Source organism: Nicotiana sylvestris, chromosome 6, assembly GCF_000393655.2.
Source record: "Nicotiana sylvestris chromosome 6, ASM39365v2, whole genome shotgun sequence".
NCBI lineage: Eukaryota > Viridiplantae > Streptophyta > Magnoliopsida > Solanales > Solanaceae > Nicotiana > Nicotiana sylvestris.
In genome coordinates this window covers 50,716,420-50,734,459 of record NC_091062.1, presented here as the reverse complement: position 1 = coordinate 50,734,459, position 18,040 = coordinate 50,716,420, and the positions used below count along the sequence as shown (strand labels likewise).

Here is an 18,040-nt window from a genome sequence, read left to right as displayed (position 1 = left end):
AAGCAATCATATAAATAAAATATGTACGGCATCACCCTTCATGCTTTTACTCTCTTTCCTCACCATATAATCAATAAAATCGGCACGGAATGGTACATCGTGCGGCACGGCATCATCCGTCATGCTTTACACTCTTTTCTCACAATAGCAAACAATGCACGGCATCACCCTTCGTGCTTTATCACTCTTCCTCACCCAAACAACAATCACAAATAAAGGGGCAAGGGAGTAGACAAATAATGATAGAAATACCGGCAAGGGAATACAAATAAATAGCTAACTCCCGGCAAGGGAGCACAATTAAGCAGTTAAAAACCCGGCAAGGGAACAATATCAATAATCTCAGCACCCCGGCAAGGGAGATAGTCAACAAAACAACAAGCATCCCGGCAAGGGAGCAATTCAATAATTCTTTCTCTTTCTTTCACTTTTACCTCTTATCTCACTTTACCACCTGAGCCAACGCTCCAAAGGGGTTCAATCATTTCATATACTTTCACGCTTTATGATATACTCGAGCCAATGCTCCAAGAATGTACAAATCATAATTCTTCCTCAAACTCTTCACATTATATGAAATTTATCGATTTAGCAAGGAAGAGGTATCACAAAATCCGAATAAACACAAATAAGACTCATGGTCATGCTAGACTCCGGTGTATAGATACTCGTCACCATGCCTATACACCGTACTCACAATTAGCAAATGGCAAACAACACTCTAATCCTATTCCCTCAAGCCAAAGTTAGAACAAGCACTTACCTCGGTCCAAAGAATAGCAATCAACCCTCAAATACCGCCCTTCCTTTATAATCCGACTCCGAAACAACGATATCTAGGCATAATTAATTCAATAATATCAATAAAAACTCGATAACAAAATCCCATAGCTTAGATATGAAGTTTCTAGCATTCTTCCAAAAATACCAAAATTCGACCCCGGCCCCACATGATCCAAACACGAGGCTCGGACCAAAACCCGATTACACATAACCCCATGAGTTCAAATATATAATTTATTTTAAGATCCGACCCCAAATTGAGGTTGAATCACTCAAAATTCTCAAAAACCTAACTCTACCCAAAACCCCTAATCTCTACTTTGATTTCATGATTTAGGTTTAGAAAATCATTAATTAATGAAGGAAGATGAAGGAAATGAGTGAGAATTTACTTACCCAAGAAGCTTTGGTGAAGAAGTGCTAAAAAATTCGCTCAAGAGCTGTGGAGAAGAAGAACTCGTGTGAAATATGGACTAAACCTCGCCACTGTTCTGTTTTGGGTATTTAAAATCATTGGGCAAAAATGCCCTATGCGATCGCGAAGAAGGTAATGCCATCGCATAGGGTAAGGGGAAGCTGGTCATTGCGATCGCGGAAGGGCTGATGCAAACGCATAGAAGAAAAAGGGCTCCATTCCGGGTTTGGTTTTTATGCATTGCGATCGCGGAAGAGGAATGTGATCGCATATAACAAATGGTGGCTACTATATGTGATCGCAGGAGGATCTATGCGACCGCATAGAACAAACAGGGCACCTGAAAACTCACTCTATGCGATCGCGGAAAGGCCTATGCGTTCGCATAGCACTGGATAACAGAACACCAGAACTGCTATTTTCTGCAACTTTTCTAAGGCCAAAACCACTCCGAAACACTTCCGAAACACTCCCGAGCCCTCGGGGATCCTAACCAAACACACACACTAACTCAATAACATCCTACTAACTTACTCGAGCGATCAAATTGCCAAAATAACATCAAAATCAATGAATCAAGCCTCAAAATCATCATTTTTTTATCAAACTTCATAAACTTTCAAATTTAGGAATTCAAGTCCGAATTACGTCAAACGACGTCCGATTTCAACCAAATTTCACAGGAAGCGCTTAAACCACATATAAGACATGTACCGGGCGCTGGAACCAAAATACGGGTCCGATACCAATGCTTTCTAATTCATTTTTATTTCAAATTTCCAAATAAATTTCAGAAAAACTATTTCTTTTAAAAATTCATTTTTCGGGCTCGGGACATCGGATTTCGATTTCGGGCATACGCCCAAGTCCCATATTTTTTTACGGACCCTCCGGGACCGTTAAATCACGGTTCCGGGTCCGTTTACCCAAAATGTTGACCAAAGTCAACTTTAACCATTTTAAAGCCACAATTTATCAAATTTCACATAATTTAACACATAAGCTTTTCCGGCTACGTGCCCGAGCTGCGCACGCAAATCGAGGCAACTAAAGGTGAGGTTTTCAAGGCCTCGAAAGCACTAAAAAAGGGAGAAAACCGGTGATGACCCTTTGGGTCGTCACATTAGAACAATTTACTGGAATTAAATAATTAATTATTTTGTTTCATGTATATTACATTGGAGTTATATGTTGTTTAAACATGATATCCTGTATTTAATACTGGACTTGAATAATCCTGATTTTTTTATCCTAAATTCGTCCAATTTTGGTTACTCCCTATAAAATATGCTGGAAATGCTACTTATGAAGGCATATAAGCCAGCATATTATAATGGAGAACTGGAAAATAGTGAAAACTTGGTATCTAGTACAATTTACTGGAATTACATAATTTAATCTTTTATTTCCTGTATATGACACTGCAGTTATATATTTTTAAACCACTATGTCCCGTATTTAATACTGGGCTTGAAAAATTCAGAATTTTTTAAGCTAAATTTGACCAATTTTGGTTACTCCGTATAAAATATTCTGGAAATTCTACTTATGAAGGGATATAAGCCAGTATATTATAATGGAGAAGTGTAAAATAGTGCAAAATTGGTAATTAGAAAAAATTACTGTAATTAAATAATTTAAAATTATGTTCCTGTATATTTTGCTGGAGCTATACGTTCCGAAATTTTAATGTCCAGTATCTTATACTGGAACTTCATAAACCAATTTTTTTTTGCAGCAAATCAAGAAACAAAAAAAAATAGACAGTAATAATATTTTAAAAAACAAGAATACCAAACAAATTATTCGGGATTACAATCACTTTTTCATATCAGACAATGCAACCTTATTGTATATAATCAATCATTTGTTTTCCGGTATTTTCTTGCATAAGGATGAACTACAGCAGAATTTGTGCAATTTGTTCTGTTATGCCCATATTGTTTGCAGCGACAACATCTTGGTTCCTTCTTGAATTCTGTACCGGAAACATGTCGATTCTTCTGTCTTTTTCCTAGCATTACTTTTGCATCTGGAGGCTTAGTGATTTCTGATTTAATAGTGTCTGGTATAACCCATGTTGATGAATCACCTACAGAATTTACTTGCCCTTCATATGTTTTCAACCAAAAGTCCCTTGAATAATAGGCTGAGCAAAAGGCCGATTTCTTTTGATATATACTGTCAATTGCAGCAATTGCATGTTCACGGGATATTTCATCTAGCTGAAATTGACAACAATCACGTGTTCTTTTGTCTAGATCAACAATAAATTCCATACCCCCTTCTTTGACATTGAATTTGAGTCGATCAATGGGCAATACTCTAATTGTAAAAGCTAGTTTAATTTTTTCTTCCAATGTTGCTTCTGCCCAATTTGATATCTCACGGAATATTTCTTCTATAGTTGTCCTTCTTTCATAGAACCAGCTTTGCAACTTTTCTTGTATGAAATTCATCATTGTTAAAAGTGGCAATTCTCTTGCACGTCTCAAAACATTATTCATTGACTCAACAATATTTGTTGTTAACATATCATATCGTCTTCTCGGACAATGTGAACGAACCCACCTTCCTGGTGGTTCCTCCATCAAATAATTGAATGTTTTCTTATCAACAGCAGCTATTTGGGACATGAAGTCATCAAATTCTGATTGAAGGTATACTCTTGCAGCACTTTGAAAAAGGTTTAGTACAGTGTTTCTCACTCTTCTTTGCTTCAGATTCTTTTCTAAATGATATATGCAAATACCATGGTAGCACTCAGGGAAAACTTTTGCAATACCATTTGCAATGTCCTTGTGTCGATCTGACAAAAACATTAAATCCTTACGAATCCCAATTGCTTTTCTTAATTCTCTGAAATACCATTCATATGATTCGTTATTCTCTGAATCCGCTACCCCAAATGCTATAGGGAAAATCTGGTTATTTGTATCTTTTGTAACAGCCACTAACAGAACACCTCTATATTTATTTTTTAGAAATGTTCCATCAACTGCAATAAGTGGTCTACAATACTTTCACCCAGAAATTGATGCCCCATACATGAAAAACAAGTAAACAAACTTGTTCGATTGAAAAGTAAATAACTTTCAGTTATACCATATGACAAGCTGAATACTAATAACATACTAGACAACAAGCTTAAAGACGACAGACTTCCATTAAAATATACTGAAATCAAACAAAACTCAAATATTATATACTGGATTAAAGATCATAATAAGAAAAGAAGACGAATAATCACTCAAAAAAGTAATGACAAATAAAACAAACTTCTAGGTTAAACAGAACTCATCCAGTATAATATACTGGACAGAAAACTTAAACAAGGCAGACATCCCGTAAAATATACTGGAGTACATCCCGTAAAAGCTTACACAAGGCATATATCCCATAAAATATACTGGAGAGAAAGCTTACACAAGGAAAACATCCCATAAAATATCCCCTATAACATACTGGAGGACAAACATTCACACGAGAATTCAGTATAATATACTGGACAAAATTTATTCCTAAATTTTGAAGGCCACTATTTTATACACAAACATAAGAAATTTACCTGTTTTCTGCATCTCTCTGAATATTAGTATATGATCCAGGATTTTTTTGTTCGATCATATACAAATATGATGCCAGTTGCTCATAATTCTGTTCAATTGTTCCTCTTAATAAAGATAACCTTTTTTGAATAGCATGTCATGCTTTTCCATAACCAACATCTATTCCATGTGCTCTTTTCATTTCCGAAATGACAAACTTAGGCTTTACTTCAGTAGCTATGTCCCTTAAGTTGTTAATCATATAATCTCTAATCACATTTGAAGTTGCTTGTCTTTGGTGTGATTTTCTAATATCAACCGAGCACTCATGTGTTCTCTGAAATTTAACTATTTTAAAAAGTGTTGATTCTGTAATTCTTGAACCTCGAACAGTCCAACCACACTTTTCATCAGCACATACCAAAGAATATCTTGTGTTACTTGACCTCTTAACATAAAACTCAAAGTGCTCCTTTATAGCTGCTAAGCAAAAACATCTAATCATAGCATTTTTATCTTGAAAAACTGACCCGAGTTTTACATCATCCAATGATGCATTTTCCTTTAGTATTATTGATGGGGATTCTTTTGCCTTTCCTTTTACTTTCCTTTTTCTTCCTTCAATAGTGTCTAGTGATTCAATCTGTTGATCTTCCACAGGAATTACAATTTCATTTTCCATTGTAATGTCATAAATTGGCATCTTCTGCTACTTCAGATATCAGCATTACCTGCTCTTCCGGAACATATGTGTTTCTGTGCAATAATTGTTGATTGTCAATTTCCATTATTGCATTACCTTTTGGTTGTTGATCTGGTATTTCTGATATTTCAACAACAAATTTGGAACCTTTATAGTATGGATCATTTTTTAAAAGCATCATACACAAGCTAAGATCTTCATCTTTTGTCACTTGTATTCCCTTAGCAGTACCTAGGTTGATATTAAGCCATACTTTTGCTTCAAACTTGTTGTTGTTGAACTCCATAACTTCAAAAATTTTACTCATGAATTCTTCAAACGAAGTCCCATCATTTATAAGGAAAAGCTTTGTTTTATGATCTAAGTACTTGTAATCTGATGTCCATTTGCCATCGAATGCGATAAGCAAGAAATTTGTATGCATCCTATATTTAATGAAACCAAATAATAAGCTGGAGTTATAATTCGAGCAAAGTATAGTAGATACAAATTATAAATTGTCTTACCCATCTCTATTACAATATACTGGCCTATATAGCTTAATAACTAGATTTTTCAGTATAATTATCAGGAAGCAACTAAAATAAGAAATACAACAATAGTTAAATTAGCAAACTTTGGGTAAAATATCTGGTTTGTGAACATCCTGTATAAAATACTGGACATTATAATTCCGCAAGGTACATCTCCAGCAAAATATATAGGAGCCCAAATAATTAGATATTTAGATGTTATATTGCAGTCAAACATACTTCCAGTATATTATACTGGAAGTGTCTAAGTTTTACATATTAATTTAGAAAAATCCAGCTAATTATACTGGTGTTATGTTCTGAAGGATTTTATATTATTTTTTGTGGTTTTGAACAATGCAGATTTTAACAGTTACGATCTAAATTACAGAAAAGAAATTTAATACAATTAAGCACAAATTAACGCATTGAGAAAATGTGTCAAAATAACACAGATTAAAGCATTAATTGAGAGAACTTACTTCGATTTGCAGAAAATTCGAAGAATCAAAAAAATTTATTGAGAGAATTTTCTGGTTTGAATTACAAACAGAAGAATTGTAGAGAATCACAATTAAATCTGTGGTGGTAGAAGATAGATTTAATTGAGAGAGCTTACATCGATTTTCAGTTTAACGCCGGAAGATTTTGCTAAAGAAGAATATAAGGTCAAGTCGCGTAAATTTAATAAACATAGTAGGGGTATTTTAGTCAACAAATTGTTACCGTGCTTAATTCGCGGCTAAATATCGTTGACCTTTGATTATGTGGCTAAATTTGATTGACTAGGCGTAAAACTGGTCATTTATAAATTTTCCGCCCATTCCTCACAGCAAGGCCAAACAAAATCTGTCTACTGTTGCGTGAACATATTGACGTTTACATTTGCTCAGATATCGATAACTGTTACAAATGGTAGCATATAACAAGCCAAGTACACAATGAACACTTTTGAAGCCGTATCATACAACTGCTAGGTTCTCAAATCTGAAGCTGTGTTACTACTCCAAAGAGATTAGCCCTCTGTAATCCACCAAGAAGCAGAAAAAGAAAATGGATGGAGGCTTCTTATTTTTAAGCTTTTGCTTGAAGGCGGAAACAATCATGGGCCCAAAATTATCCTTCCATAGTTTTGATGGCATTGAGTAGAAGGTTGCAAGGGCAGAGACTCAAAGCCCGTGCCCTGAATACGATTATCTATAGATCCAAATCGACTCATGCCACCATTTACAATGCCATAGCTGGCTGCAACAGCAGCTGGTTGTACTACCATCACACTAGAACTTGAGACCTGAACTTGGTTACGTACACTTTCTGCAGGCCGTGTGTAAAGTTGTCCATTGCTCCTATTCTCCATACCATATCCTATGCCAACACCTAGATCCAAGCTAATTGAGCCATTCTCTTCTGCCCTGACCCGTGAACTTCCAGTTACAGGCGCCGATCCTGCCATTTCATGGCTATTATTCCTAGCTGTTGGTACATCGTGATTGTGTTTCCCCTCATATGTAGTAATTACAGCTTTGGGATCATGGGATGCCCTCTCCACATGTTTCCTGACAGGGCATCCAGCATTGGTGCACTTGTAATAACTCCTGCATCACATTCATATGAATACCTTTAGAAAAGATAAGAAACTTATCGCTAGAGTGAAGAAAAGAAAAACACGGTTCATTGAATTTTGGATACTTTGCAGGTTTAAAGGTAAACGAACAATTTACTTTTGCTAAAATGATAGCGAATAACCACCCTTCCTCCATAAACAAGACAAAATTGAAAGAGAGGTCAACAAATGTAGGTTCTTTCACCTCCCAACATAAAGTACGCCAAATTAATTAAAACATCAGTGGGTCCTTCATGCAAGGATATTCAAAAGTTTATCAGAGATTTGACAAATTGTTAGACACAAGGTCTCTCTGCCTGCTCAGTCTTCAGTTTAGCAACTTCCAACCATGAAAGCTACTTGAGTTTGAGGCTGTTTTAAGTATCAGAACAAAGTTTAGGAGATCAGATATTCATGCATCAGTTTTTATTTACTTATTCCTGATCAAACATTTATCTGAAAATAATCATTTAAGCCAGAGAACCATTCATCCTCTACTTAAATGTTTCACTAGAAGTACATTCAGCTCATTCTGAAATGTTCGTTTGCTAAGATGCAATTTTTATTTTTTTTTTGACGGGGGGGTAGGGAGGGAGGGGGGGGGTTGGCTTACTGCTGAAACAAGGACAATACAATTAGGTCTCTGGCAAAAAAGTGAAATAATGATCGGTCCAGCTTTCCATACATTAAAGGCAGAAGGTTCATGCACAATCATGCAGGTGCACGTTTAACCTTGCCTTGACTCACCTCAGTTACAAGGCTATGGCAGGGCTGAAGTAGGACCTCCAAATAATTTAGGCCATTATGCTATTAAGGCACTATAGAGTGCCAATAACTAAATGAGCAGAGAAAAGGACATGTTGGATCCGTTTAGATATGGTAAAAAACAAATAAATGATTGCTTAAGTGACTGCTTCTCCAACAGTAGCTTCAAATGCCGTAGCTTTAACTTAACTTGCAGGGAGTCAAGTGGTAATTAACCTCTCAAGGAAATTCCAACCAAAAAATAAGTAAGTTGTCAAAGTATTATCAATATATTCAATAATGTCACTGCTGCCACTAGGCAAAATCAAATTGCACGCTGTGACTGTCTAAGAATAGGATTTGACAAAAAGAATATATATCCAGATACGCTGAGTTATAGACTGTCTCTCCTAAGATTAATTGGATAAGATACCATACAAAGTAGCATGCTTTTGCTGGCTTGTGGTTAAAGAAGCTGTTCTAACAGGACAGCCTGATGAAGAGAGGGACACAGCTGTGTTCTAAATGCTTTTTTTGTGTGGGGGAGAGATGGAAACAAATAGTCATCTGTTTATCCATTGCAAAGTTACCAGTACTCTGTGACAACTCTTTATGAGTATGAAAGAACTCAGATGGACAATGCCTTGGAAAACTGCTGAGTTGTAAGCATGTTGGAATGATCCACACAACTTTGTGAGACAGAAGAGATGGTGGAGAATTATCCCACCATGCATCTAGTGGACAGTATGGAGGGAGAGAAATTCAAGGTGTTTTCAATATGTAGCTAACTCTGAACAGAAGATCAAGATGAATTGTATATTTTTGTTTCATTTCTGGTGTAAAGAGGCCCTAGTAGAAGATGTAGATTCAGTTAATGACATCATTGGGGCATTGTAACTAGTACAGGACTAGGTTTTTGCTTTTGGGGCTTCCTGTATTTTGTTTCTCTAAGCACAGTCTTTGTGCTAACAGTTACATTTTGAAAATTTATATAAAATCTGTTACCTTCTTTAAAAAAAGATTAATTGGATAAGATCCACCCAAGTGAATAGCGTTAGCCGGATGTGTCTTGTAGGAGGTAAATTCCCAAAGAATTTCCTGTCCCTGTCAGAAGAGATGTCAACCTATCTCCTTTCAACCAACACAAGAATTCATAGAGTAGCTCAAGTTCCTACCTCAGAGATAAGTGGTTGAGTGGTTGAGAGGATAAACTAGAGATACCTGCATTTCCAAAGGATTTTATCTCTCAGGATCCCAAGCCAACCAGCCTCCAAATGCAATGCAGCTTGGTTTCTTAGTGTTGGTATGTCGGTTGGATAAGGAAGAGGGATCGAGCGGCGGGCGGAGGCTTCTTGAGAGGATTCTCAGCTTCGATCGGGGTGCCCGGGGCCCGAAGTGTCTCCCATTTGCTTTTTGCGGATGACACCCTGGTTTTCTGTGATGCCGATATGGATCAGTTGACCTACCTGAAGCAGGTCCTGCAGTGGTTTCAGATAGTATCAGGTCTCAAAATCAACCTCGGCAAGTGTGAGATTTTCCCCGTGGGTGAGGTTGCTAACATTGATGCTTTGTATTATGTTCTCAGATGTAAGGTGGGCTCCCTTCCTACTACTTACCTGGGTCTCCCATTGGGCGTTTCGCATAAGGATACTACGGTTTGGAATCCAGTGATCGAAAGGGTTGAAAAAAGATTAGCAGGCTGGCAGAAATGGTACTTGTCAAAGGGCGGAAAGGAAGTGCTCATTAAAAGCACTTTATCGAGTATGCCCACCTATTACTTGTCCCTGTTGCAAGCTCCTGTGAGCATCACAGAAAAACTGGAGCGGCTTCAAAGGAATTTTCTATGAGATGCAGCGGATGGAACTAGAAAGTATCATCTAGTGAAATGGCAGACAATCACTTCCCCAAAGAAGTGGGGTGGACTTGGAGTAAAAGATCTTAGGGTATTCAGCAAAGCTTTGTTGGGGAAATGGCTATGGAGATTCGGGGTAGAAGAGCATGCTCTATGGAGGGAGGTCACAGTAGAAAAGTACGATTCCACGGGAGGGGGTTGGAGGACCAAGGCAATCACAACACCTTTCGGGTGTGGCATGTGGAGGAGCATCATGAAGAATTGGGAATCCTTCAGTGGCAACATCTCTTACAAGGTGGGAGATGGAAGGAGAATCAACTTTTGGAATCATAGGTGGTGTGGAGAGGATACTCTGAGGGTCTCCTTCCCCCACGTCTTCAGAGTTTCAAACCAAAAGGAATAGATGGTCCAACAAATTCGTAAGGAACATGCAGGGGGTAGTATGGGACCTCTCATTTAGAAGGAACATGCAAGATTGGGAGATTGCGGAGCTCCAAGATTTATTGACACTGCTATATGGGCAAGACTTGCCTCGGCCATCTTGTGATTCTTGGAGATGGGGTTTGCGTGGCGATGGTCTATTCACCGTAAAGTCCTTTTACCAGAGTATGTTGGTGAGAGAGGAGGCCTCTTTTCCATACTCCTCGATCTGGATTCCTAAGGCGCCCACGAAGGTGTGCTTTTTTGCATGGCTAGCGGTGAGGGGAGTGATTTTGACTGCTGAGAATTTGCGAATGAGGGGAATTACACTTGTTAGTTGGTGCTATATGTGTAAAAGCTCAGGGGAAGAAGTTGATCATCTTTTGTTGCATTGCCCAGTGTCCTCGGTTTTGTGGAGGGCGATCCTGAACCTTTTTGGTGTTCAATGGGTGATGCCAAGCACTATAAAGGAAATGCTATATAGCTGGGCCGGTTTCCGTAGAAGAAGAAAGCAAAAGGCGTGGAAGTTCGCCCTGTTAGCTCTCATGTGGATAGTTTGGGGGAGAGAAATAGGAGAGCTTTTGAGGGGATTGAGTCTCCTTTTTCACATCTTAAGAATAGTCTTTTATCTTTGATCGCTTTTTGGTGCACTCATATAGCCCCCATTTGTATAGAAGATTGGGCATCTTTTGTAGAGAATCATGTTCTGATGTAAATTCTCTACTTTTTAGTATACTTCTTGTATACGGGAGTTCTCTCCCTTTTGATTAATACAATTTACCTTATCAAAAAAAAAGAATAATACTCCCTCCGTTTCATATTAGATGAGGTACTTTCCTTTTTAGTCTGTTCCAAAACAAATGACACATTTCTAAATTTGGAAATAATTCAACTTTAAACTCTTCATTTTACCCATTTACCCTTAACGAGAAGCTTTTATAGCCACACAAATGTCATGGCCCCACAAACCTTTTATCCCTTAAGCTTTTAAGACCACAAGTTTCAAAAGTCTTTTTTTTTCTTAAACTCCGTGCCGAGTTAAGCTACCTCATCTAATATGAAACGGAAGGAGTATGTAATTAAGAGAGAATTACTTTTTTTTTATAACCGTGGTGCCCGGACTAGCTTGTGCACATCTTGACTAATTCCACGGGATACCTGCTACCTTCCACCAGCAACAAGTACAAGGAAATTTTATCCACCAAGGCTTAGACGGATGGGAAAAAATCACCTAGTATTTTTTGTCTCCATTGGGAATTGAACCTGAAACCTCATGGTTCTAACCCACTTCATTGGTGCTAATTAAGAGGGGATTACTTTTTATTGTTTCAGCTTTGGTTCATGCGATAAAGGGGTGGATTGACGTTAGATAGGAGGTTCATCATGCAAAAGTGTGAAGTTAGACCACCAAGTTCATTCCCTAACCGTACTTGCCAGAAAAGGAAAAACTATCACCTTACCATTTTTCCAAAAAAAAAAGAAAGAAAACCAACCACAATCTAACTTTTTTATACTTATTTGCAAGTCTGTTAGTCTAACTTTATGAATAAACTAACAACTCTAGCCGGATCATTTTATATCCGGTGTTTGACTGGGCATGGAGTTTAACAAAGACTTTTGGAACATACCAAAAGCTAAGTAGCTCAGACACGGGTGCGGGTGTCCGACATGGGTGCGGATCTAGAGGCCGGATCCTTCAAGATGTAAATTCTAAGATTCGAGGATACGGATCCCAGTGCGGATACGGGTGCGGGATCCGGCTAAAAATAATTCAAAAATATAAAAATATCTCTAAATTATGAGAAATTTTGTCAAATACTTATGTATCGCTTGTAAAGTGCGGATTTCTTTTCTCAAGTTGTAGATAAAGTAAATGATTAATTTCCTAGATAAGGTATGCTATATTCTTCAAATTTACCCTAGTTTTGGTTCTGATTTTGGGAATCAAATTGTATCTCGTCTCGAATTTTTCTATTTGTCGTAGTCAAAGTACCCAAAATTGTTTGACCAGATCCGGTACCAATCTCATACACACACCCATACTAGTAGTGTCGACACGAGTGCATCACCTAAATTGCCGTATCGGAGCAACTTAGACCAAAAGTACTACTAGAACTTGTGGTCTTAAACATGCCATGATATTTCTATGGGTATAAGAGAAAAGTCATTAACGGTAAAATGGAAGTTAAAAATAAAGAACTTTTAAAGGTGTGATTTTCTTTGGAATAAACTAAACAGGAAAGAGTGCTACATAAAATAGAATCATCTCCATCAATCTATTGTTCCCGCTACCAATTTTTATACATATTATTAACTCTACGATACACATAAATAGGAGAGGATTTGAGACCAAAAACAAATCTAATGGAAAAAGACTGAGTGTAAATAATATAACAGAATATATCACAAAAAACTTAGGTGGAGATGGGTCGACATTGATCAGCAGTCACTGCTAGATGGGCGGAGGGAGCGGTGGAGAGCTAAATATATTTATTTCGCATGATAAATTTTATTTGATTTATGTACATGGCTACCAAGCAACAAGAATTGACATATAAATGATTTCAAATCACTTCTCAACAGTCAGTACACAATCATCTAAGATTTCATTTAAAGAAAGTCTAATTAGTTTGAAATGGCTTATCATTCTAAGCTGATTATGCACAGACCCAAGGCTTTCTGCTATAACAGATGACTTCCTAAGATCTTTCCTGCTATGGCTGTATGGGATTGTCAATTACTTTCCCAGTTCAATTAGATATCACCGCTACATCTCATCTTGCCAAAACAATTGAATATATATCTCTTCCCTTTGCTAAGTAACACTTCTATTGAGAGGGGAATCCTTTGAGTAGACTAGAAAGATGGCTGAGAACATTCTGGGAAACTCCCCCAAAAAAAGTTAATCTATTCGGACCATGAAACAACCTCTTAACCAACTTGAACTTCAGACATTAGCATTAGACGCCACAGGGCTAGAACGACTTTGAGCAAGAGGGTACTTGTACCCGAAACTGACACAGGTTGGTAGGTAGAGAATAGCTAGCGGAACAAGACAACTCTCTCTAAGGAACTCGGCAAAATAGCCCCGTAACTTCGAGAGAAGGGGTGCCTCCTCATAAAAGGGGGTCGCAGTGAATGATTTTCATACCTGGGATTAGGATTTCCGCGGACCACTTTTTGACCGTATTTCCGCCACCTGTATCCATCATCCAATATATCAACTTCACTCACAGTTTGAACAACAACGCGTGGTTCACGGATAGGCTTAACAACTGGTGTAATATCCATCCCACCATCCATTTTCCTGCTTAAAGACTCAATTGTTAAAATCAAATTACATCATAGAAATAACTTTAGGGCCTTTCTTTAGTACTTACCTTCTTTTTGCAAATGGATCATCCTCGTCCAGCTGATCACTAGCGCTCTGCAACTGAGACACTGCACCTTCAAGACCATCATCGTCTGCTGGTCGAGGTGATACTGGAGTACTACTGGGTTCAATGTTACTGGTGTAGGCATTAGCGTTGAATTTGTCTTCAACAAAGATAAACGAGAGAGAGGAATAACTCCATATGAGAATAAGGAAGCCTCAATAAAAACTACCATGCCATGCATTTGTTGAAGGGAAACAACCCTTAAATAGCTATTCACTTTACCTTCTTGACCAGTGAAAGATGCTTCTTTCTCACTTCTGTCTTCCTGGATGGACATAAGAGCACCAGGTGTAAACCTACGGCTGGGTTGGGGTTTAGGATGATCATGTGAACCTTTATAGACGATCTCTGTTATTTGTCCTTCAGGAGAGCGCTCAAATATCTTTTTAACTTCACAGTTTGGGTATGTACATTTGTAGTAGCTCCTTGGGAATTCACTACCTTTAACAAGTTTCTGGCCATACTTTCTCCAGTTATACCCATCATCTGATGATCTCTCAGCTGTTATTGATGAAACATCTCTATTATCAGCATGTGACCCTTGCGAGCTTGGATTTGAGTGACCTCTCTGACTTTTTTCCTCATTATCAATTGCAGCAGGATCAGCAGCGGCAGTACTAAAGGACGAGGCATCTAAACTAACAGGTGCAGGTAGACTCACTTCTTTTGAATTAGGCATCTCACATTTAACAAGAGCTGAAGGTGCTAATGACTGAGAAAGACATCGATCTTGAATTTGATTCAGGGGTTCACTTTGCTGTTGGTTCAAACCTGCAAAGGTCTTCATTACAACAGTGTATTAGGAACTAACTAGATTCAACTTGGTTAAGATAATAATGAGGTTCGCATGTAGCTTGAGGTTCTAAAAGAAGAAAAAATTAATTAGAAGGGGCAAAAGAAATCAAAGATATGCAGGGAATAATTCAATCCCCTGTTGGACTCTCCGCCATTAAATCCATAAAATGTAGAAAAAAAAGGAACTCCTTCCAAACCCCAAGTATCGGTCAAGTATGAGCATTTCATCCACACGCACACAACTGCATAAGAAAATAAATAAAACAGAGAAGAAGAAATTGGCACCAGATATGCAAACCAAATACATGGGGCAAATCAATACTGAATCATCATTTTTCTGGCAATAAGTTAACACCTTTTGACTGGACTTTTAAAAGCTGTATTCCATTCTTTTTCATGTAAAGGCAGCTGGACCACAAGGGTCTATTGTATGCAGTCTTACCCTGCATTTCTGCAAGAGGTTGTTTCCACGGCTCGAACCCGTGACCTCCTGGTCACATGGTAGCAACTTTACCAGTTACGCCAAGGCTCCCCTTCCATATCATGTTAAAATTAAAAGCATACAACAGGTATTAAGTGCAAAGGGTTATGTCTTAATCCTTTCACCAATGAGATATTGTAGCTGAGAGAGGAAGAATTTCAAGAACACTAAAGTCAGATTATTAAAGCAATTTTTGAATCAAGCACGGTTCGATTTATGAAGTGGACTTTGGCAATTGTGAGGTTTTAAAGGTTGGCAGAGAAAATAATTACTCCATCTATCCCAATTCATATACCGATAAAAAGAATGATATCTTTCTATAATTAGAAACAATTTTAACTTAAAATTTCTCATTTTACCCTTGATGCCAAACAAATACCTATGACTTGTTTTAGACCACAAGCTTCAAAAGTCTTTCTTTCTTTCTAAAACTCCGCGCCCAATCAAACTGCATCCCATAAAATGGGACGGAGAGTAGGGAGTAATATTCAATAGTGCTCTTCTTGTATTTCCCTGTGTCTAATCTACTTCACACACTTAGGCTTTGAACAAGAGTTAGGTGATTTATTGCCAAGGATAACAGTCATAAGGGGATTACCGCAGCTTCCTTCGCCAGTGATCCTGATGTAGAACTAGATCCAATAGCAAATTTAAACTCAAATTCGCCGGTCGTTTCTCCATATGCATTTCCACTGGAACAGCTTCTCATAAATGAAAAGGCAGCACTCCCGCTAGAGCCTTGCATTAGTTGAAACTTGGAGAAGGAACCTGTGGTCGGGGACGGCTCAGCCTGCAGGTTATAAGTGAAATTACTATTCGTCGATCAAAAAATTCTTTCTCAATTGAAATAGCATCTGAACCAAAAAAGGGCAGCCCAGTGCACTAAGCTCCCGCTATGCGCGGGGTCCGGGGAAGAGCCAGACCATCTGAACCAAAGTGATCAAAATAATTCCTCTTTTTCTCAGCTTCCTGCTTCTTTATGGGGGGAGAAACCCTTTTTCTCTCTTTGCAATGTATCTTTATCAGTTTGGGTGACGATACTTTCAAGAAAGATAGATGTCACTTATAGTAGTTTCTTAGTTATTCATCACCAGCCATTAAAGTTGGAACCTTTCCATACTGCTTAAATGACACATACAACAGGCATGCTTATAATAATCTTACTGGTTAGAATAACAAAAAAGCAGAAAACTCTCTGGTGCCATTATTACGGTCACATTCACAACACTAATATACTTTTTCTCTAGGGAACAACTTAGTGGTAAGTTGAGCACCTTGCCAAAAGGGAGATTCAACATGTGAAGAAACAAAACTGACGACTAAACATGTAGAGGAAGAAAGAATATATATTCTACAAAAATCTAGAGGAATAATACTATCAGCTTTGCTAATGTAAGCATCAGAACCAACGGATGCAAATAGCACAAAAATTCATATATACATATGTAAGCATATATTAATACATATTCCGCACGGGAGAAGAACCACGAGGTCTAAAGTTCAATAAGGCAAAAAATACTAGGTGATTCTCCTATCTTCCTAACCTTTGATGGGCAAAGTTATTTGGTACCTATGTTGGTGGGAGGTAGTGCGTACTAGTGGAATATTCGAGGTGCGAGCAACCATAGTAAAAAAAATAGCACTCATGTCAGAGAAAAAGGATCAAGCGAACAAATTGCAATGTAATGAAGACAACCAAACATCTAATCAATAATTCCAAACGTACTTTAAAAAAAGTAGCGATCACATCAATAAATTCCTCCGGTCCTCCACTCTCCAGAATATTATTATTAGGTGAATAAAGCACTATCTAAAACTTAAACTAATGATGCAATTAAATAAGGAAAACGAATTTTTAGGTTAGCATTCTACTCAAATTGAACATAGCACAACTATATTAAGCAAAAAGCATCTAATTAGGGTATCGGATCCCGAATCTGAATGTGAAATTCTCAGAATATTAATCGCAAGAATAAATTTCTTCAACAACGGTTTAAAAAAAAAAAGAGAACTAACTTTGATGTTAGAAAGGAGGACGGGAGATTCGAGAAAGGAAGAAGGACTGAGACCAGGAGGGATAGTGATACATGTGGAGCGAGAGATCGGGAGCTTAGCAGGGGACATGAGCTTATATTTAGCACCTCTACTGCTGTTCGATCCAACGGCGGAAGCATCGCAGCTAGAGATTTTGAGTTGCTGCTCCGAAGACTCATTGATGGAGGGTAGTGGAGATGAGTGGCTGTACTGCTGGAAGTAGTGAGACTGAGACTGAGACTGAGAATCTTCCATTGACGATTCAGAAGAGCTTTTTTGGAGGTAGGAAGAGTACACAGTCAACAGGAGTAAGGTCGGGGTGAGGTTTGTAGCGTCACGTGGGGGTGGGGTTAGACGAACAAGGGTCAAGTGCAGATGAGCAGGGAAAGAGATATTTTTGCCTTTTCCACCAAATTAAATAAAATAATTCAAATAACTCAAATTTAATTACTATTATATTTTGGAGGTGAAAGAATTTCTTCTGAAAATATTGTTCAGATTTAGAAAAAAGAAATCTCGGCAATTAGTTTCAAAAGAGTGACACTAGAGAAAAGTTTTATCAATTATTTCAAAATTGAAGGAAAAATTTACTCCAAATGTGATTTTCAGGTGTTTAAATAAAAAAAACAATGAAATACTTTTCTTTAATGGAGTTTAGCTGGAGAAAATTTGTTTGTTTTTTAAATTTCTTTTTCCCATTATATATTGTTATG

General features: G+C 37.7%; 2 protein-coding genes and 1 non-coding gene across 6 annotated transcripts; all 3 read right to left on the bottom strand.

The window, feature by feature from the left end:
- Positions 1-3,057: 3,057 nt before the first annotated feature.
- On the bottom strand, positions 3,058-5,428 carry LOC104238256 (uncharacterized). Its single transcript, XM_070148414.1, has 3 exons — positions 4,976-5,428; positions 4,767-4,855; positions 3,058-4,165 (listed from the first exon to the last, which is right to left on the bottom strand). Exons 1-3 carry the CDS (start codon positions 5,426-5,428, stop codon positions 3,058-3,060), a joined length of 1,650 nt encoding a protein of 549 aa, XP_070004515.1.
- Positions 5,429-6,742: 1,314 nt separating this feature from the next.
- Positions 6,743-17,701, bottom strand: LOC104238255 (probable WRKY transcription factor 20). 4 transcript variants are annotated; one of them, XM_009792574.2, is made up of 6 exons: positions 17,435-17,701; positions 15,892-16,083; positions 14,240-14,798; positions 13,961-14,117; positions 13,732-13,887; positions 6,743-7,556 (listed from the first exon to the last, which is right to left on the bottom strand). In XM_009792574.2, the coding sequence occupies exons 1-6, from the start codon at positions 17,504-17,506 to the stop codon at positions 7,064-7,066; spliced, it is 1,629 nt and encodes a 542-aa protein (XP_009790876.1). In that variant the 5' UTR covers positions 17,507-17,701; the 3' UTR covers positions 6,743-7,063. The 4 variants fall into 4 exon arrangements, with proteins under 4 accessions (XP_009790876.1, XP_009790875.1, XP_070006194.1 ...); XM_009792573.2 differs by having other exon boundaries at positions 17,310-17,700; XM_070150093.1 differs by lacking the exon at positions 17,435-17,701 and adding an exon at positions 16,458-16,571.
- On the bottom strand, positions 9,326-9,453 carry LOC138872278 (U6atac minor spliceosomal RNA). Its single transcript, XR_011400742.1, has one exon. It is a non-coding gene; the product is annotated as a U6atac minor spliceosomal RNA (small nuclear RNA).
- Positions 17,702-18,040: the final 339 nt, after the last annotated feature.